Genomic DNA, 22,441 nt, shown 5'->3' on the forward strand with positions numbered 1-22,441 from the left:
TCCTTCAGTGGCTGGTATCTTGCATGTTTTAGATATTTCCCTCTTCCAGCACACCTGATGGTCGTTACCTGGCTTCTGCAGAGCTTGATGATAGGCTTATCATGTGAATCAGGTGTGTTGGAAGAGGGATACTTCTAAAACATGTAGGATACCTGCCCTCGAGGACCAGGATTGGACACCCCTGGTTTATGACATGCAATGCATTTGCACAGTTGCAGTTTAGGCTATGTCACAGTGTTTATTTCTGTCCAGACTTGCTTGTTTTTTTTCATCTAGGTCTTGTATAGATGATGGGAGAGTTGGACTGGTGCATTAAGTCTTCTCTAACACTTCCAAAAGATTCTCAATAGGGTTTTGACTCACTGAATTACTCTTTGACAATTTGAGCCTGATGAATCTGGTACTCACTGGATAAAGTCCTCTCCGGCACATCCTAAAAATTCTCAGTGGGGTTCAGGACTGGACTTTGTGGTCACTCTCTATCAATTTCAACCTGATGAATCATGGTATTATTTTAGAATATGCCTGTGACATCAGGGAAGAAGAAATCCACTGAAGTTCAGACCTGTTCATTCAGTGTTCAGTTAACCTCATCTTATGGACACATAACTTTACTTTAATAAGACCTGACCAATTGAATCAACCCCAGATCATAACACTGCCCCCACAGGCTTGTACTATAGGTACTAGGCATGATGGGTAATCACTTCATCAGCCTCTCTTCTCACCCTGATTAACCTATCACATCAGTCTGGACCCCATGACCTTTTTCCTTTGAAACACAGTCTAATTTTGATGCTCTCTTTCAAACTGATGCTTGTTTAAAAAGTGAGAAGCTACTCACCGCATCAGTTAGAGTTAAAGAACTTGTTGCAGCTGAAACATGCAGTTTAAATTAGCTGCTACTGTCCCTATCCCATAGAAGGGTCTTCTCTCCAGGTGGAGGCCTTTTGTTATTTTTGGCCAGGCAGTGTATAATTGCAGAACATTGCATAGTAGTTTTTTTCTGGGTAAAGCACCCCATGTTCCCCCAATCTAACATCACCTGCCTTTTTATAGTCATTGCTTGCTGTCTCTTCTTCTGCTTTTCTCCTTGCCGACAGTCTGTTTTCCCTTCGTAAGAAGTACAACTCAGCGTTGTTCGTGGTTGTGTCATTGGAGACGTCGGAGGAACCTGACGAGTTCAACCTGAAAGCATCAGACAGGTACTGACTACTGAGCAGCCAAGTTTGAGTCAGATCTGATTCAGTACTATCTTGTCTAACATCAGCCATTAATTAAGTTACTTTTGTATCTGTTCAGTGTGAATTAAATGAAAGGGAGCTTACCTAGACAGTCTCTCATGCTGAAAAAGAAGAGAAAAGTAAGCTATCACATCAAAGTGAAGAAATCAACAGAAAAAAGAGGAACATACACAAGCTAGTTCATTTAATTGATTGATTGATTTAATGTTATTCTTAATTAAACCTTATATGGTATACTGAGGACTTTCAGTGTCACCAGCACCCTGTCTTTTGTAACACTTACTGCTGTGCAAATTGTCATCTATCACAATGATTTAACTTCACTCTAGAGCCTCTGAGTCTTTGAAGTGGCTTTACCAGGAATTTCTCATGAAAGATCATTTTTCAGTTTTCCATGAAAGAGCTTATTGCAGTTTGAAATACCAAGCCAAGTTAAAGAAGGGGAGAGGGGGAATGATCCTTTAAATAAACTGACAAGCGCAGATAACTAAACACATCCAAAAAAGGTAATAGTTCTGGCAGCAGCCTTAAATTTTGTTCATTATAGCCTGTTGAGGTCGGTAAAGGCTGTTCAGTGTGTTTCAGCTGACGAAGAGACTGAGAGAATGAGGGAAGTTTAACAATTTAGTTTCACTGTTTAGTTTTAGAGTACAAGTAATGGAAATAGTTATAAATATGTATGGTTTATGGTAAGATCTCCTTAGTCTAGAACCATACATCTTTGGGTGTTTGGTGATGGTGGTAGTGAGTGCAGTATAGCCAGATGTTTTATCCAAAATAACAAATGGACTTTTAATTTGGTAAAGAGCAAGTGTGACAGTCATAGTATGCAATCATTTAAGATCATAATCATTTAATACTTGGTTATTTTTACTGTTGGTGTGAATGGAAAAACCTGCTTTTCTTATATTTTTCATATCTAAACGCTTTAATGCTAATAGCTTATTACTAAATATTTGGAGTTTATAATCTTGTATTATATTGCAAGTAGAAAAATAAAATGCTGTCATCATTCTTGAAATCCTTCCTACCTACTTTCCCCAGAATCTAATCTAGCCATTAGACATTTCTGCACAGATGTGTAATCATGTCAATGTCTGGTTTCATATCAACAATTATGTGTCTGTGTTTAGCAGAAGTTACATCCATAGACTCTCATGATAAAGTGCAAAGGAAATGTCAAACATGACATTTTCTGCTACTTCACTTCACTTGAAAATATTGCACCTATATTGCACTACATTTTTGACAAATCCGTTGTTCTAGGAGCTTATGAAATACTGTGTAATGGTTTGTTATAAATTAAATGGCATATATAAGTAGAGTTAGTTCATGTAAAAATAAACACGTCAGTTTTTCGATTTTCCAAATGTGAAGAATTACTGTTTATTCTTCAGTTATTTCATAAGTTTAGGCTCTTGTTTGGACAAAACAGTTTTGTGGTTGTGTCACCTGAGCTGTGAGAGTATTTTCTGAATTTTTTACAAGTCTTTCCTTTTTGGTGGAACAAAGACCCACTGAAACAATTTGTGCTTTCAGTCAGAGCTGTAGTCACAATTCAGAGGTTTCTGAATCTTATTTAACCCTAAGGACCCAAACATCCACCAGCATCTGTTTAATACCTGTCGATCCACTAATCCTATCAATATGTAAATAATTGGTGTAAAATGCAGTTTGTTGTCTTTCATGGTCATCAGATATGACCCATTGGGACGTTCAGTTGCTCTGTAATGAACGTGGAAACACCGTCATCTGCTAAAACATTTTTTCACCAGTAAAAACCCATGGAGTTTGCTAAATGACAGTGGATGGAGATGCTTGTTTTCTCTTCAGTTCATGATAGATTTTGTTGAAAAGGTCACTTTTTTCTTAAGTTTCCTCTGTTTCTGATATAATAACCCCCCACTTTAGTAAATCAGTAAATGAAATATAGGAAAATACATGATTTTCACTGAAACAATGCAAATACAGAGGATAATATTACTATAAATGGCGATAAATCACTTGAGAAGAGGTAAATTTAGAGGAAAAAATCATAAGGGAACTGCTTCAAAAGTAGCACTGGGCCTTTATGGGTTAAGACACTAAAGCAGCAAAGCAGAGAAGACAGATCCATGTGTTTAGATTTTGCGACTATTTAGTCAGACGCAGGTGTATTCCCTACATTATCTCTTTTTTTAACCTCTTCATCCACATGTAGTGTGTTAAACAAAGATGTTAATCGTGGTTAATGCACTAAGCTCAACTCGGTAGCCAGTCACAGTGGAAGAGACCGTCTGAGGATTCTTCGGACACATTTTGCTGGTTTATGCCTTCTTACAAACCAGTAGGTGTAGTTCCTCTTTTCAGTGAACGTCTACACATTGACACTTAAAGCATCCGGAGACAGAAACATAAACTAAGACTGGCTGAAGTCTGGTGGCCACGGATTGAGCACTTACATGTGTAACTAGATCATGGAGATGGCAAGAATCTTCCTGCAGACGTTAAATAAGGCTTTGAGTAACAGACACTTTGTGTAAACACTGTGTTCAGACATTTACAAGAGCTCTGGATCCTCACCAGACTCTGATGTCAGCTGCTTAAAGGCTCTCTCTGGACACTTAGATATGCTTGGTAAATGGTCATTAATAGTTTACAGAATTAGGACTTGGAGTTCTGGTTTAGATTAGGGGACTTTACATACAGTATAAACAGATGCTGATGGAAAAGTAGGCTTTTGTGATTTTGCATATGAACGTCACTAAGCTGTCCTCCAGCCTTGAGCCCGTGAGGAACTTCTTGCACGCTGACCAGCTATTCCCAAGTGGAAAATGTGAGCGTCCCCTTGGACTTGCACAGAGATAAACATCCATAAATACTGAACCCGAGTTCCCACAAGCCAGTTAGCACACTATCCGTCCTCCTCCTCTCTGTTCTCTGTCATCCTATCTCTCGCCCTCTGCTTTCTTTCTCTCTCACACTTCATCCTCTCTTCCTGTCCTGTGTATCCATATATTTTCCCCAAGTGGATTTTTAGTTTACATAAACAGATAGGATTTACGGCCTATTACAACTTCATCTCTTCAACTTTTCTCATTCTTTGCTCATGTATATCAACATAGGACTTTGTTTGACTGAGTTATTTTGAGACTTTAGCATCGTATACCATGGCATTGACTTGAAATTAGATAAATATCTTTATAATTTTGTGGTGTCATGGTTGCTTAAAGATCTAAGACTCTAACAACAGCAATTTCCCTTCTATGTTATGAAAAACAAAGAGACCAGTGGAGGAATGTAACTTAACACGTTTACTCAACTACCCACCAAAGTATTTATTTGAGGCAACTTTACTTGAGGATTTTCTTCATGCTGCTTTTTACTTCATTACATTTTAGATGGAAATATTGAACTTTTAACCTCAGTACAATGTTTTTAAACATACTAAGAGTTAAATGAAACTTAATGGTTTTATTGTAATGTAAAATATAATCTCTGGATATTAATTAAACTGACCAGCAGTTGATACAAGTACAGCTGAAATGACTCAGCATTGAGTTGATTAACAGAAACTAATTCAGCCAAACTATTTTGTCATGTGAGAACGTTTTTGTGGTTTAATCATATTAAAGTATTTTTCATATGTAAATCATTGCTGTGACAGCATAAAAATATAATCAACAGTTGAGTTCTGTCTGGAAATAACCATTAGTTGAAATATTTCAAAATGAGCCCCTCTTAAAATCCTGTTTTATATGAACACATGACTTACCGATTGTCATAATATTTAATAGTGGACATTCTGGATTGAGGATTTTTACTTTTAATATTGTGCTTTAAATCAGGAAAAGGTGATCTGGCCCCAACGATTGTATGATGACCTTTTAAGATAGAATCATAATCCACAATCTGAATAATTTCTTATGAAATGGAGGTGAGTTACAATCAAACAGTTTTCCCTTCCCCTCAGGTTTCTGGAGATTTAGGTTGTCTGTGTTGATTTTTGTTGTATTTCACCAAACACTCTGCATTTTTGCACAATATAGAATAGATGTTTTCATACTTAAACAATGGCTGGAAGGAATAATTACGCTGGTACTTGATACATTTAAAAACAATATTAGTTAAGAAGCAAAGTTTTCCCTGAAAAGCAGATCTAATGACACATTATGATCATACACAATATAAGAGCCCTACTTAATATTTTTGTTAAAACGCATGCATACTTTCCCACTTTTTTGGAGGACTTTATCTTGTAGTAGTAATACAGTGTGGTAGTACTACTTGTATTTGAGCAAAATGTTGGAATATGTCCTCCGTTAAAAAACAAAACAAAACAAAAAAACACCTGTTAAATGTTTGTAAACTGTCTTAATGTCATGGTGAACAGTACAGATGAAACAGGAAATGAAGGCAGAGAGATGGGAATGTTGAAGGTCACCAGGACCAGGAGTCAAAGCTCGGACACTGGAGTTCATAGTCAACTCTGTAACCACTAGACTATAGAGTATTCAGATTTGTTGAATATTAAAATAATACATTTGCATTTTTATTTGACTGTTTTTGTGAGTGATCATCAAACCATTAAATAAAATCACAAAATATTTTAATACCAATAAATTATGGTATATTTAAACCGGATTGTAAGACATGACAAATGTTGAGGTTAGTTTACTGACCCAGGAGACAAAGTTGTAGCTGTGACTGAACCTTAAAGTTCATGCTTGATTTAAAGACAGAGGTCTTACCCTGAGGCTCTTTGTGAGGGCAGTAGTCGAAGCTGGAGAAGAATCAGAGAGCATCTTTCTAATGCGTGGCTGATCTTTGTTGTTGGAAAGTGGAGATGACATCTTTCCCAAACTGATGAGCTCCTCATGCAGCTGTTGGTTTAAACTACTCTATTTTCTGTGGCTCTTTTTTACACAAATTCCCATAAAATGCTGAGGATAATACTTCTACCATCCGGTGACATAAGCCTGTGGTGCAGCTGTATCCTTGGCTGAAGTGAATGGTCGATGTGGGATGTCCATGTGTGTCTGATGAGAATGAAGCAACAGCAGAGTGAGAGCTGTTGAGGAAGTGGTGGGACTGAGAGTAGGCGGGCCGGACTGACTGTGTGTTTTTATGGACATACGCATGTGACAGTGGTATTGTTTATAAGGGCCTTCAAGGGGCGTAGGGTCATTTTGAAGAATGAGAGTATGTAAAACTCAGCACTATTGAAGGATATGCTCACATTTGTTAAAATTCTGTTTTCAAACACTCGAGATCCATATTATTTTGAAACAGATTGCATTTGCTGTTATCATTCCTTCTGGTTGTAGGCTACTACCTGCACAGTGCATGATTAGAAACTAAAATTAAAAAAAAAAAAACGAAACTAAAATTACATTTTCTTTCTTTGCAGATATACATAAAAAGGTTTATTTGAAGCTAATATGAATGTTCAGTTGTGTGAGATGATTGAATCAAGATATCTTTGTTATGTGATTATACACTTTTTAGTATCTTTATTGCCATCCTTCCACCTCAGCGCTGCAGGAAAACATTGTTTGTGGAAGCGAAAGATGTAATTTTCTCCAATAAAGACTATAATAGAACGTCTCCAGATACTGTTCTGAAAAGGTTTGCACAAAAGGATTTCATATTATCATCACTTACACTGAAAACATCTTAGGAAGTGACTTTATAACAGTCAGTAAATGAGACGGAAAAAAGAAGTCACAGCAAGTATAACCTGTTTCTGTATTCATATGGGAACATGACTAACATCTTTAGACACAGTTGAAAAATTATAATCCTATTGTTAAATCTCATTAACCCTTTAAACCCCTGAGACATTATTTCAATGAAACGGGCTGCTTGGAATTTGCAGCGTCATAAAGTGTGATAAAAGCTGCTGTGAGTATGTGGTTGTGTTCCTTTTTTTCAGTGGTTTTGTTTTACTAAGTTGTAGGGTCAAAACCGGATGGAATAACAGAAAAAGACAAAGAGAGGAATTGTGAGGAAAGGTTTTACAGGTTTGTATTAAATGAGGCAGTCAAAATGTACATCAATAAGAGATTTAAGATGTTTAACATGAACTGTGAACTGGAACACACTGAACAACAAGTATTTGAATTTTGCCCCAGTAGTTTTAGTTTTGGAGTTTTTTTTTTTTTTTTTTTTCTAAATCAGTCCAGCTGCTTTTTGGTGCCTGGTTGAACTCTAAAAAGCAGTTACACGGTCAAAACTCGGTAAAAACACTGCAAAAAAGATAAAGGAAAATCATGACAACACTGCACACAACAGTGAAAACAAAAACAACTTTTAAATTGGTGTTAAAAACAAAAGAGCCCAAATGTCTATTTTTAAAGCAAATTGGTCTCGCTCACTGCTCTGTGTTTTGCCCCCCATTACACAGGCAGCTGTGGGGGGTGCACTGAGCATGCTCAGATGTCTATAAAAAGTGCTCTATTCTCTCAGCATGCTTTTTCTATTGAGCAAACAGTTGAAATTTTACGAATATTTTAAACAAATCATACATTCAGAACGCTCACCACAGGCGTGTCAGGGGCTAAAGGGTTAACTGTATTTTTAGAGGCTGTTTTGATGCATGTTACCAGACTTTCAACAGTGAAATTTGATGTTATTAAAAAGGAAGTAGATTTGTAAACAGACTATTTATTCCACATGTTCACTGAGAAGTGAGATTAGATTATTTTAGATTTTGTGCATAACCACATGTGTCAAAAAGGATTTGCTTCTCAGTTAAAGTGATATGAAAGTAAAATACAAGTAGCAGTAAGCACATAGACTGGTCAGATACACGTATAACAACCCAATGAAGTTTCAGTTCTCTTGGATTTATTCTAACATCTACTTGCAAATCTTGACACATGCATATTTATGGCATCACATGCTTTATGTTGCAGTTAAACAGCTAGAAAGGGACTCTAATGGAAAGGAATGTCTGCTATGCTTAGGTTGTAACTTACTAATCACATGTGAATAAATTCTCTTAGCAAATGAACAGATATCTAGTTATCAACATCACATCATCATTAATTAATCAATTATTATTATTATTATTATTATTACTAATTATGAGTGTTACAGGTAGCTTCACATTATATGCAGGTTTAACTGATCAGTTCCCTCTAAATGAAGTCTTAGCCTTCCTCAGAAGGACAAATGCAGCTTTCAAGGAGACAACGAGAAAAGGAATCAGAGAAAGGATTCCTCCCCCGTGGCTCCTCCTGAGGTTTTTAACATTTTTTTCTCCATTAAAGGAGAAAATGTTTGGGGAGAGTTTTTCCTTATTAGTCTGTATAGTGAGATAGTTGTCAAGCACCACCTGCTGGTAGAAAATGGTACTTGAACCTTTGAGACGTGAGCTTCATGACAGGTGAAGTTTGTAGCTGTGGACTCATGTATGGAATGGATACTTACCATAAATATCTGCAGAGTGAATGACACTTTATCTATCAACAATAAATCATATTGTCACAATTGATTCATGGGAAGAGGTACAAATATTTTATTCCAACTTCATGGGCAAAGGTTAACTTTATAATAACAGCCAACAACAGGAAGCATACAGTAACATTAGTTCCCAAATCTAAAATATATTGAGGTATTTGCAGTGAGGCCTGTCTTCATATTAATATTGAATTGGGAATTGTAAAATATGTGTGCACTGGAGTGTCCTTCTAGCTGTGGAATGGTTTGTCTGTGTTTAATATGTGACTCTTAAAAAGATACAAATTCTTAAATAAGTGACTGATCACAATGAGACTCATTCATTCATTATTAAATTCGTTTTATTTTATGGTGTATACATGCAGAACAGATATAAAGCAAATTAGCAAATCACTGTAGCTTTCTAAAGTAGTAAAATGTTAAAATAGTTGTACATTAAACTGAAGCAGATGAATTCGAGGCGTCTCTAAATGAAGTCTAATTGGTTTATAACTCACTAATCTGTTAGTTGGGCTTCTGCTGCCCAGCAGCTGCTGCTCCTCTTCATTCTGTGAAGAAACACATTATCATTGTGATGTCAGCTTTAATGTTGGTACTGTTTTATCTAAATCTACTAGGGTTGATAGTGTCATCAGTCTCCTCATGAGAGAAAGTAAGATTGTTGAACCATGCTAATACCTCTGACGTTCAGCGTCATTGAGCACTCCGCTGTCCCCAGTTGGTTCTCTATCACAACTTTGTATTCGCCGTTGTCTTTCTGTCCCACCCTCAGTATGAGCAGGGAGCAGACCCCGCAGATATTACTGATGTAGTAGTTGGGGTTTGTGTTCAGGCTCATGTTGTTGCAGTACCATGTCACTCGTGGAGCTGGATCACCCTTCACTGCACAGCTCATGCAGCACTCGTACCCTTGTGGAGCTGTACGCATCTTCAGGGGGACGATGAAGGACGGAGGGGACTGCATATTCATGGTTTTATTCTCTGAGATGCCCACTTTGAACTTGTCTGGAGCACAAACAGAATGAAGTTGAACCATTTTAGTCACATCATGGGAATTAGATTAGGTTTATTAGTTGATTGAATCAAATGGCAATCATGTTGATGGTTTGGTCATTTTGATGTTATGTTTAGGCAATAAATAGCAGATTAGTCAGTAATAACTGCCAACTGCAACCATACAGTTTGTGGAGTCATTCTTTGGTGTTGTGTTTCTGGTCACCTGACAGATATTACTATGAACTGTCCTGTTAGCTTTCTACTAATGCCTGAGGGGAATATCAATCTGTTTAGCTGCTAAATGCATCATTATGGTCCCACGCCTGTCACTAAGTTTGCTGTTTGGTACAAAGTAAGAGGTGTGTGTTTAATATGTAGAGCTTTTTCACTGAAAACAGCTGTCTCCACTTCTTTTGAAGACACCACTGTCAGAGTGAAACTAAACAGTGAGGCAAGAGACCCTGACATTACATTTGCATTTTATACAATGTGGTTATAAAACATTAATAAGCAGTGTTTCAAGTAACGTGTTACAAAAGTAATGCATTACACTAACCAATTACTTTTTGCTGTAACGCATAGTGTAAGGCATTACTAATTCATTTGCAGTAATATTTTACTCGGTACATGTTCAATAACGCTTGCGTGACAATGCACTTTTCATCCATAATTTAATTGCCCAAATAAAATAAATAAATAAATAAAAAACAACAACAGCAAGACTGTGAGAACTTAAGGACTCAAAAATTCAGCAGGAAAGTTCTATTTCCTGTTGTTGTTCAGCCAGTGGCTGAAGACGGCAGAAGACAGTCCATTGTCCACATGGACATATGCTCATTACTAACCTTAACCCTGCTTTACAGAAGCTAGTTAGCATGATCTCTCTGATCAGCAATGACAAGGTAAGCTAACGTTTCTATGAGTATTTAGAATTTTTTATGAATTATGGATTTATCTACCGGTGTCCTCAGTGCATGTGCCCCTGTTTGAGCATGTAAGATGTTGAAAGAAATGCCAGCGTTCCTGCTGGGATTCGAACATCGTAGACCACAGCATTACTTACTGAGCTATCCATCCATATGTACTTTGGGGCGCAAATGTATGCGTCCCAAGGCTCTACTATCTTTTGTATTGGGCGGGTGTCTTCTCTGCGCGTGCCATTTATGACAAAGGTCTGTATGTATCTCCAAAGTAATACAGGAGTCATGTAACGCATTACAGTTCTGAGAATAATATTGTAAGGTAAGGAATTATTTTTAAATAACAGTAACAAGTCTTCTATAATGGAATACAGTTTGGAAGTAACATGCACAACACTGTTGATAAGAGACACTTTAAACCAAGTTATACTTCTGATAATGTAGGAGACTTTTCCTTATCTACATCATACTCATGGATACATTCATAAAGGTTAAGGCAAGGTATGTGCATTTGTTACTGAACCAGTGCTTTTTCAGACTCATTGAATTGATACAAACCTTTTTCCTTCTTCGTTACAAACACAGGAGATACACATGGTGCTGAAAGGCCCATGTCATTTTTAGCAAAAACCCTGAAGTCATACTCTCGTCCAGGCAAAATGTTGACAACTGTGAACTTGTGGTTGTAGAGGTTGTCGGCCACTGTCCTCCATGTGCGTTTGAAGGAGTCACGCTTGGATATAGTGTAGTGTAATCTGTCATCCCTTTTCTCATCTGGAGAGGGAGTCCAGATAAGAGTCACTGTTCCTGGGGTGTTCTGCTCCAGCTCTACTACACCTGGAGGCTTTGGATCATCTGGAGGTTTAGAGACACACATAAGTTACTGACATTAGGATCAATTTACTCATTACATTTTGAATGAACCATAACTTACTATTATCTTTGTTGGTTAGAATTATAATAATAACCTGCTCCAAACCACATAACTAGAGGCCAATTGCTAATGTTACTTCTGAAGTCAGATCTGAGAGAAGTTGCATATTTCTTTCTATAGAATGTTCTTACTATAGGACTTAAGATTAAAACTTTATCAAGAATACATTCTCTGTGCTATGTATCGACATCATACTTTCATATGTGGAGATTTGCTTGTAATTTACATTGTTTAATGTTAATGTAATTTTTTTGTTCATGAAGTATTTCAGTTAAGTTTTTGTTCTCAATTTTGTTTTACATTGGCAAGTGTATTAGTAGTTTCATTTTTATTTTGAGAAGCTGTCTAGCTGTAATTTAAATTTTTGAATTTAGTTTTTTAGGTATTATGAGAGAAGCTGTTATAGAAGCTGAATGGGTGGAAGAAGGGGATTTAAAAAAACATTGTTTATTAAAAGTTGCATATTGTGCAAAAGCACTTTGTTCTTGTACAACATGAGTTATTAGCATAGGAGGATAATTAAAAAGGTTTTTACCTGTATTTAGTTTTAGTTTGTATTGCTTTGTTCAAAGTTTGCATTTTTGAATAACCTAAATTATCTTTTTTGTAGTCTCTTTGTATAGAGTTAACATCCAGGCTCTTTATCCCAGCTATGAGTTTTTCTATGACCATAGTATTGAAGTGTTTTTAGATGCATCCATGGCTCTTTAACGCCATATTTTATAAAGGTGGTTTTTGTTGTTCTGTCCGTACTCATTATGTCTAAGCAATGGCTACTGCCACAGTACTGTGGCACAAAATATCAGTTTGTCTACTGCCACAGAGCCAATCGGATGATCCAAATTCTGCACTTCAAATGTTGTCCCAGTGGCTGATTTATATTCATCAAAAACCCTGGCAAATTCCTCATATAAGGCAAAGCAGTCGCCATGTTTCTTGTTTGCCTGCATGCTGAAACTGAAAGTGTGAATAGGCGCACAAACCAGCTTCCAGTAACTGGTTCCCTAGCCTTTTCCTATAACCAGATAGGCACACAGCATGTGCAATGCTTATTGCCACAATACTGTGGCAGCAGGGTGACAGGTTACAGGTTACTAGTCTACACAGGATATAACAAGGGCACTGATTGGCTCTGTGGTAATAGACAAATGAGAAAGTAGTCCCACAGTATTGTGGCAATAGCCACTTTGTTTTGTCAAAATGTGATTTCTCAGAAACAGTGTTGACAATGTTGCAATCTTTGTCACAAGGATGCAACGATGATCCATTCCTATGGATGTGATATACCAGGAACATCTTGAGGCATTATTACTAATTTGGCACAAATGTTAACCAAGACAAAAGGTTGAACTGATTACATTTTGGTGTCCAATGATCAAAGTTGTGATTTTCCAAGAAGCATTTTTTCCCATAACTGCTAACTTAGGGTTCTGCTAATTTATAATCTTTTCATAATTATAAACAGAGGCTGTTCTTGCTCACCTGTAACTCTAATTTCAACATTGAAACTCTCCTGGCCGACAATATTCTTGACTATGATTGTGTAGATGCCAGAGTCAGACCGCTCCGATGTGGGGATCAACAGCTGGGAACCTTTGTCAGAATTGGTAATTGTCACGTGTTTGGGAACTGGGAGACCATCCTTAAGCCAAAAGACATCTGGCATTGGGGAGGCCTGTTAACAAAAGTCAAATATCATATTGATTTGTTGATATTTAACAGTTCAGATAATGTTTGCCCGTTAGTTTTGCACAATAAAGTTAATTCAGGAATAAACCCTATCAGGAAAGAAGCTCTGACAGTACCTCAAAGTGGATGTTGAGTCGAACAGTATTTCCGGATCTCACCACGATGAAGCTCTTCATGTTACGATCTTTAAACTTCGGTCTCACTATGGGGGTAAGCCAACGACAAAGTATGATTATAGAATTTATACAGTTCAGAACTTCAAGAATACCTGTTTGTTATTCATCCCACGGGGGTCGCTGCAAGTATCCTGTACTACACTGTACCAATAAAAGCAAAACCCTTTGTTTGAAGTATTTTCCTTCCCTTTACAGAGGAGTCATTGAAACTGTTGCGCTCCCGGCACACCAGCTGTCTATAATGTTCCTGTGCCTTCAGTGTCTGGAACCTGTTTGGATCCCACAGTTTTGCTGCTTAACTGCAGGTGGTATGAGCAAATAAAACAGAAACCACCAGCAGCAATACACTCCTCACAGACAATCTCCTGTTTGAGTGATGTAGTTACAGACAACAAGAACAAGAGACTTGGCCTCTGCATCATGTCTAGAAATTGCTGCTGCAACAGCACATGGATATAAAATCAGTGTTAAGGCATTGTTTAAGACTGTAGTGCCCACAAAGGTTTGTGTGAGAATATGTTGATAATGAAGCTAAACACATTCTTAGATGAGTGTGTAAAAGCATATAGTAACAAGCATGACAAGTGTTTTTGGTTGGTTTATTTGTTTCTATGATGTATTATGTTGTTTACCACACTACCACAATGCCTGTTATTAAAAATAATTATTTTGTTGTGCGTTCTTATATGGTACAATTTCTGCAAAAATTAGTGATTCTAGAAATATTCAAAGGCCTTGAGCAGCCTCTAGATATTGTAGAAACAATTCAAAATTTTGCATAGTGTGTTTTATCTGATATCCTAACATATTTAAGGGGTGAGAGCTGAACTTTTCAAAAACAAATTTTTGACCCCACGTAAGAACCACCCTAATACACATGTTTTAGCAGACAGCGTGTTTTTGTTTATTTGTCTTTTTCCAAGTAGAGCTATTGTCCCCTACAGAGGACAAAAATGCATAGCTGATTATCAGGATGATATACAAATATATATAACTAGCATATTTATTAATACCGATATCTAGGGACTGAAGTTACTAAATCCGTTGCTCCAGTTTTTAACTTAATTTCCATGCATGCAGTGTGTTACTGCACTTCTGGTCAACCAAGCAATTTGATTGTAAGGCTATTGTATTCCAAAATGTCTAATATCTCCCAATATATTGGTCCTATCAACTTGGATAACAATAGATAATAGTATTTGCAATGACATGAAATATATGGACATGCACATATGAGTTAGAATGGTAGCATTAATATGACATTTCTGGGTATGGCAAGGGAAAATGTTATTTTATTAAACAAGGTCTCAAGTCCTTGGTCTGAATTTTCAGACTTCTTACCAGGAGGAGGCATGGCGATGATGTAATTGTCAAAGCCCTGAGGTTCTCCATTACCTCCATAATTGGTAGCAATTACTCTCAACCAGTATGCGGCCATTGCCTTCAAGCCAAGCACAGTGTAAGATGTTAGAGTAATTGGAGTGGTATTACAGCGGGTCCATTCAAGGCTTTCTATTGGTCTGATCTCCACGTAGTAACCTTGAGCTTCATCCTGTTCTCCTTTGACTTCCTTAGGTTTAGTCCAAGCCAGCGAGAGAGTCGTATAATTGGAGGATGTTAATTTTAGGTCTGTGACTTTGCCTGGAGGTTCTGAAATCATAGCAATCTGTTGTGTTAGTGTTTATGTGCTTTTATATGGCAAAAAAGACAAAATGACTTGCATGATTCTGTTTAATGAACTTTGGTGTAATTGGCTTACTCATTGGATCTCTTGCTATCACTGTCTCAGATGGAATACTGGGATCTCCAGCCCCAGACAGGTTGATTGCAGATACCCTAAACTCATATGCTGCTCCTTCAAAGACGTCTTTCACTGCATACTTTGTATCTACAGAAAAAAGAAAAAACAAAACACATAACGTCAGAAAAAAACAGTCAGTGTCAGCAGTTATTCTGTAAAACTGTGGAAAATTGTGGTGTTTTCCTGTATATTATGTTATTAAAGGCCTACCTGTAATTGGCCCCCCTTGGTTTACAAGGCTCCAGTAATTAGTGCCTTTTTTGTTCTTTTCCAAATTGTATCCCACTATTTTTGTTCCTCCGGTGTCACATGGAGCACACCAAGCTAGATTGATGCAATCTTTAAAGGCACTGACTACTTTGGTGCTGCTGGAGCACCGGGATAACCTGCAGAGGGAAACATATTAATTTGTTGTATGACTCTTAGGGTGACACTTTGGTGCAGTGGTTAGCACTATCGTCTCACCGCAAGAAGGCCCTGGGTTCGATTCCCCATGTTCTCCCCATACCTGCGTGGGTTTTCTCCGGGTACTATGATTTCCTCCCACAGTTCAAAGACATACACTAATAGGTTAATTGGTCAAGATAAATTGCCCATAGGTGTGAGAGTGATTGGTTGTTTGTCTGTATATGTCGGCCATGTGATGAACTGGCGACATATGCAGGTGCCGCTTTGTGAGAGGGCAAAGTGGTTCAGAAGATGAATGAATGTATGACTCGTGATGTTTATCGGAAGACATATCTTGATGATATGTACCCCCCTAGTGTTTTCTAGTGGACACACTATGGTGACAATGTCAAACACACAAGATTAAATTAGATTTAAGATACATACAGGGGTTGGACAAAATAATGGAAACACCTTCACCTCAAGATGATAATGCCCCAATCCATACAGCTAGAATTGTTAAAGAATGGCATGAGGAACATTCTAATGAAGTTGAGCATCTCGTATGGCCGGCACAGTCCCCAGACCTCAACATTATTGAGCATTTATGGTCAGTTTTAGAGATTCAAGTAAGACGTCGATTTCCACTGCCATCGTCTCTAAAAGAGTTGGAGGGTATTCTAACTGAAGAATGGCTTAAAATTCCTTTGGAAACAATTCACAAGTTGTATGAATCAATACCTCGGAGAATTGAGGCTGTAATTGCCGCAAAAGGCGGACCTACACCATATGAAATTATATTTTGTTGATTTTTTAAGGTGTTTCCATTATTTTGTCCAACCCCTGTAACATCACCACAGAATGCACTACAAAAGCACAATATTTTCACTAATCTAATATTTCCCTGGGTCATTTATCAGTGACCTCTAAATATGTAGGATTTAAAATAAAATAAAATATAAAAAACAGTATAAATTAATATAAATAATGATATATATAAAATAAAATAAGTTGACTTTGTTGAAGCAGTAGTGTTAAAATGCACACAATCATAATGTTTCATAGATGTCCACATGCTAATGTTATCCAACAGATGCTCCAACTCTAGAAATTCTACTAATTACTGGGCTCATACTAAAAACTTACGTAATACACCAGCTGGTATATCCTCCGTCTGCAGGTAATCACTGACACCCTCTGTATTCTTGGCTCTGATCCGGTAGCAGTACCTCCTCCCAGGATCCACATCTGAATCTTTGTAAGTTGGGTTGCTACCAGGAATCTCACCAAGATTTGTCCATTTATTACGCCCCACTTGTTGGCGTTCAATCAGATAGCTCGTAATCGGACATCCACCACTGTCCTTGGGTGGTTTCCATTTAAATTCAACAGACGTTACAGCACTTTCCATAATGTCCACAGGCCCCTGTGGTGGTGTGGGTTTATCTGGTAAAATGGGGAAAAAAGTCATAAGGAGCTAGCAGCTCAAAACATCTGTTGCTATACTTGTTGTACATTGTGTCAACTCACCCAGCACTATTAGTTGGGAAGTTGCTTCGATTGTACCAAATTCATTTTTTAGTTTAATCTTCACTTCTCCTCCATCTTTCCTTTGGCACTTAGTAAGGCGTAGTTGGCTCTCAGTAGCTGATGTTTCAATCTTCACGTAAAGCCCTGCCGATAGCTCATCATCATTCTTGTACCAATGTATAGTGATTGGTTCCCCTCCTGAGAATGGCAGCTTCCATTCAGCATTTTCACCTGCCTTTATAATCACAGGTTTTGTGAATTCTCCTAAAGCGTCAGAGTCGATTTTGGGTGGGTCTTCAATGTTGGAGAGAAAAAGTAGTTTATGTCAGAAACAATGGCAACATCTATCATTTCATATATTATCAAATCAGTGATTTTCATTCTAACCTTCAATTTTAAGAGTGGCTTCTGATTTTCTTCCTTCAGCTTCAAAGCGATACACAGCTGCATCATCTTTTTTACAGCAGTCAATAACCAACCTGTGACAGGACCCATCCTTGATAATGGTTACCCCGTCCTCTTCAGTTAGCTTTTCAAAAAATATTGCTAGGCATTATTAAGATACATAGTGTAGAACATATACAGCTTTATAGATTAAAATGCAAGAAGTCTGTAATTGGTATAATGGTTCAATTTGTCAAAGTGTGCTGACTTACCAGCTTTCCGTTTTTGTACCAGCATCCCTCAGAATTATCACTGCTCAGTTTGCAAGACAACTCTGCACGTTCACCAACATTAGCAACTGTATCTGACAGTCCACTGATGAACCGAACACCTTCATCTGCAACAATTTATTTATATAATACACTCAAAACTTGGGAGTAAGAAAGAGATTAGATTCATTTAAATTAATTCTTATATCAGTCATTTCTTGGTGCAGTATATGAGATTTAGGGCAATCTAATTGTGGGAACAAATTCATTCAATTTCCTTTAAAGCATCCGAGAAGAACTGTTACATTCTCCTTAGCTCAAAATTAGCTGTTTATGTGTACAATACATAGATAGTCCACCATGGTTCTATGGTAGCCTTGAAAGGACACACCCAACATGAGCTCTGGAGTGCCTTTTGCATTTTGTAGCCATTGTAGGTACTCTCATACCACTGCAAAAAGATGGTTAAGATGAAGGGTAACCTCACTGCTAGATGCCACTTAATTCTACATCAGGGGTGTCAAACATGCGGCCCGGGGGCTAAAACCAGCCCGCCAAAGGGTCCAATCCAGCCCCTGGGATAAATTAGTGAAATACAAAAATTACACTGAGGATATTAACAATCAAGGATGTCAAAATAAATTTAGTTCAATTCCATCTAAAGTGGGTCAGACCAGTAAAATACTATCATAATAAAGTATAAATAATGAAAACCACATATTTTTCTCTTTTTTTTTTGTGTAATAAAATAAAATGACACAAAAATGTTAACATTTACAGATAAGCCTTTCACAAAAAATGTGAAAAACCTGAACAAATATGAACAACCTGAAATGTTTTAAGAGATTTAAGAGTAACTTTACCAATATTCTGTCTGTTATTAAATGTTTTGTGCATTTGTAGATCCATTGTGATCTGTATGTTGTAATGAACATGTAAAAATGAGAGGCTGAGGCCAAATAATGGCATAAATTGTTAAACTTGCACGTTTTTTCTTAATAAATTTCATTTTGGTCATGGTTCATGTTTTTCCATATTTGTTTTAAAGGATAGTTTGTGGAGGTAGAAATTTTGATAATATAATCTTACTTTTTTCACTCTAAAACATAGAAATTAGACATACAAATTTTGGAATTGATATTATTCATGTATTATTATGTTATTATTTTAATGATCCAGCCCACTGCAGGTCATATTGTGCTTTATGTGGCCCCTGAACTAACATGAGTTTGACACCCCTGTTCTACATAGTGCACCTTCACCCTTTAAACTCTGTCTGCTGGGAAAGTTATCACCAAGTAATGAAATGCAGCAGTTCTCAATGACAAAAATAAATGTCATTTTAAAATATTAAAGATTCAATGATAAAATATATTATAGAGGATTTTACCTTTAACAGAGTCAGGAACTAAAGGACCAGTGCGTGATCTCTTTTTCTTCTCACTTCCATCGTCCTCATTACCCAGGAGGTTTTTATCCTCTCCTTCTCCATCAGTGTTTCCTCCAGACCCATCGCCAGATCCATCTTGATCTCCTCCATCTGTTTCATCTGCTCCATCACCTTTAGCAGCATCGTTCTCAGCTAGAGCACGCCTGGCTGCTTCCATATCATCTCTCTCTTTCTGTAGCTTGGCCTGCTGTGCCAGTGCTAGTTTAGCCAGGTCCTCTTGTTCCCCAGACGTAGTGCCCTTATTGCGTTTACTGCCATTTGGATCAGCTGAATTTCAGTGAACACACAGATGTAGTGATTTGCTGTGTGTTTTTCCTGTTGATGCTTTTATAACACTCAGATATAAGCATGTATATACTGAAATATATCACTAGTAAGAAGAATACTGCTACTTTAATAGTTACTACTGTTTGGGCTACAGCTAGAAGAAGATGCACATCAACATTAAAGTTAAAACATGGCCCACCTTCCACTGTGAGAGAGGCACTGCTTGTAGTTATTCCAGCAATGGCATAATATTTTCCATTATCTTTCATTTCACAGTTTTTAACTCTTAATGTGTGTATCAGTTTGTCCTCTGAGACAGTGATTTCATATTTGTCTCCATCATCCAGTGAATTCTCTTCTATCGACCAAGTAATTCTGTTGAGGGGTGTTGACAAGACGCACTGAAAGATGGCATCCTCACTTTCCACAGCCTTCGCGTCTTTAATTTTGGCTATGAACTCCACAGCAGGCACTAAGAGAGATAAAAGGTTGGTGTGTTAAGTGCCTGCCAGCGCAATCATCCCGTTTTACTGTATAACAACTTTACAATTGTTAGTTTTTTTACCCTGAAATTCAGTTGAAAGAATATTTGCCTCTTCTACATCAAGCTGATAAAATCCAGCATCTTCTGGCTGAGGGTCTTTGATGCTGAAAACATACTTTGTCCCAGTTTTCATGAGGCAGGGTTTTGAATTTTCATCACATCCATATGGAACCAGTTTCCCGTCCTTTGGAGATAAAAGAAGTCAGGTTTTTTTTATTTTGACTTGCTATGTGGTACAGACTCTTTTCAGTGTTTTCCCTAGGAGACATTTCAACTCACCTTGTATAAGTTAATCTCACTGTTTGGATCCCACAGAGTCATGTCGACGCTAAATTCAGCTTTCCCATTTGGTTTCACTTCGATTTGTTTCACATTTTCCACTTTCTCCACAACCTGCATAGGAATAAAACTATTCAGACTTGAACATTCAGTTTTGCATTGGGATTGGCTGGCTACCCTGAACACAACAAGGCCATTTCTTTTCTTTTTTTTTCTTACCTTGAACATTTAACATTTAGTTTTTTCAGCAGCCTAAGCTACTTGTCTGACAGGCACGAAACCACATTTCATGCAAATGGATTAAAAAGGATGTTTTTTCACCTTTTGTTGAACTAAAATACACATCCAAGGATTTACATGTATGGCAAATGTTGCTACTTAGTGGCAACTCTATTTTTTTAGCTGGACAAATCTGCAGCACTAAGCAACAGAGCTTCGTACCTTTGCCTGTTCATCTTCCCTTTCCTTTTTCAATTGTTTCAGCCTTTTGAGCATCCAGCGGAAGTCAGTAACACCAAAGTCAAAACAGATTTTTTCATAGTCCTTCTTTGGTGCACTGAGAAGCAGTTCCCACAGCTTAGGATCAATCTCTCCCTCTTTCGGCGGTGGGAGCTGTTTTTTCCTGGTGACAACAACACTGAAAAGAGAGGAACAAAGATGCTGAGTACAGTATTTCTGGGGTTTTCCAGCATTAGCGGCTTTGTAAAATGGTGAGGTTACGTTTTCTTTAGCATTGATCTGAAGTCCTGTGGTCCTTGATCATTGTCTGAAAGTAAATGTAGATCAGATGAGAAAATAGTGAGCTCTCCGTATTAAACTTCAAAATATAACACAAATAAAAAGCACTGGGTCAAATAATAATCTTTTGAAACAGTAATAAGTACCATACCTCCCTTTGGTTTTTTCTTCAAGCCAACTAGGGAGAAAGTGAACATATAAGTTTCAGTGTACGGAATTGTAACTATTCATTTGCACAATATTGGGTGTCTTTCTTACCTTCAACAACTTTTAGTGTTACAGTGCAGACGGCCACTCCATACTCATTGGTGGCAAAGCATTTGTAGGTGTCGCTTTGGTCAGGTTTTACATTTGGCATCTGATAAAGTAATGTTAATGTATGAAAGTTCCATCTCTGGTGTAATGTTGTCATATTGCCTTCTGCAGGCTGTTTACATTATGAGTGTGAGAGTGTGGGAGTATGGCATGTACTGTATTATTGCATGCAATATTTTTTTCAGTTTTTTTTCTCACCTCAAGAATGTGCTCCCGAGCTCTCTCATCATATCTGGTCTTGTACATTTCTTCATCGTTGACTTCGCCCTTGTTGCGTTCCCATGTGACAGTCGGTTCTGGGTCACCATTAACCATAGCTTTGAACAATGCTTTTTTACCTAACAAATTAAAGTACAGAGAGCCAGGAATGACACAGTTTTGCATTGGGTTTTTGTAGTCAGTATATCATGGATTAAGTTTGTGCTTTTTACCCTCTTGAACTGTCGTAGCCATTGGTTTCCGGGTAAAGTCAGGTGTTGACTTTCCTAGAGGAATTTGCTCAACATACTGAGTGATCATAACTCCAGGAACTCTGGACCTTTTCTTTATAGCCACTGTTATAGAACAGAAAATATCAGTTAAAAACAACTTCATGAAAATGCATAGGTGTAGACAGGATTCTAAGAAAGAAGAAATGCTAAATCAAACCATTGGATTAGATCACTGGTTCCCAACGTTTTTTGGCTCATGACCCCATTTTAATATCACAAATTTCTGGCGACCCCAGACATTCAAAACTGAGACATTTTTTTGTAAAAATTAATTGGTTTTTGATCATGTAATGGTTTGCTATACTGTGTTGCAAATAAACGTAAATTTTTAACGACATTTAGGCTATATCATGCATATTATTATGGATGGAGGCAGAAAAGCCAGGTGTTGATGTAGGTGTAGATGCACAAAGTGAGAATTTGATTTTCCTTGGTTAGGATATGTACAGTCAGTCCAGCTTGTATTTACAAGGCTGACAATTAATACTGAACAAACAATAACTCAAACTATGAATTATGAAAGAGCTGCAGCATCTTAAACCGACCACAATGAACTTTTGAAAGATAAACGGAACCACAGGGCT

General features: G+C 37.4%; 1 protein-coding gene and 1 pseudogene across 2 annotated transcripts in view; both read right to left on the bottom strand.

The window, feature by feature from the left end:
* Positions 1–6,303, bottom strand: part of LOC115419749 (protein phosphatase 1 regulatory subunit 12B-like) — a 12,263-nt gene extending 5,960 nt beyond the window's left edge. For both annotated transcript variants that reach the window (XM_030134722.1, XM_030134721.1), the window contains exons 1-3: positions 5,975–6,303; positions 1,329–1,345; positions 1,050–1,188 (exon numbers count right to left, since the gene is read on the bottom strand). In XM_030134722.1, the coding sequence (XP_029990582.1) occupies positions 1,050–1,188; positions 1,329–1,345; positions 5,975–6,076 (258 nt within the window). In that variant the 5' untranslated portion in view covers positions 6,077–6,303. The remainder of the gene's footprint in view (positions 1–1,049; positions 1,189–1,328; positions 1,346–5,974) is intronic.
* A 2,927-nt stretch (positions 6,304–9,230) lies between these two features.
* Positions 9,231–21,960, bottom strand: LOC115419952 (immunoglobulin-like and fibronectin type III domain-containing protein 1; annotated as a pseudogene).
* Positions 21,961–22,441: the final 481 nt, after the last annotated feature.

This window comes from Sphaeramia orbicularis, chromosome 5 (genome assembly GCF_902148855.1).
Source record: "Sphaeramia orbicularis chromosome 5, fSphaOr1.1, whole genome shotgun sequence".
NCBI classification, from domain to species: domain Eukaryota; kingdom Metazoa; phylum Chordata; class Actinopteri; order Kurtiformes; family Apogonidae; genus Sphaeramia; species Sphaeramia orbicularis.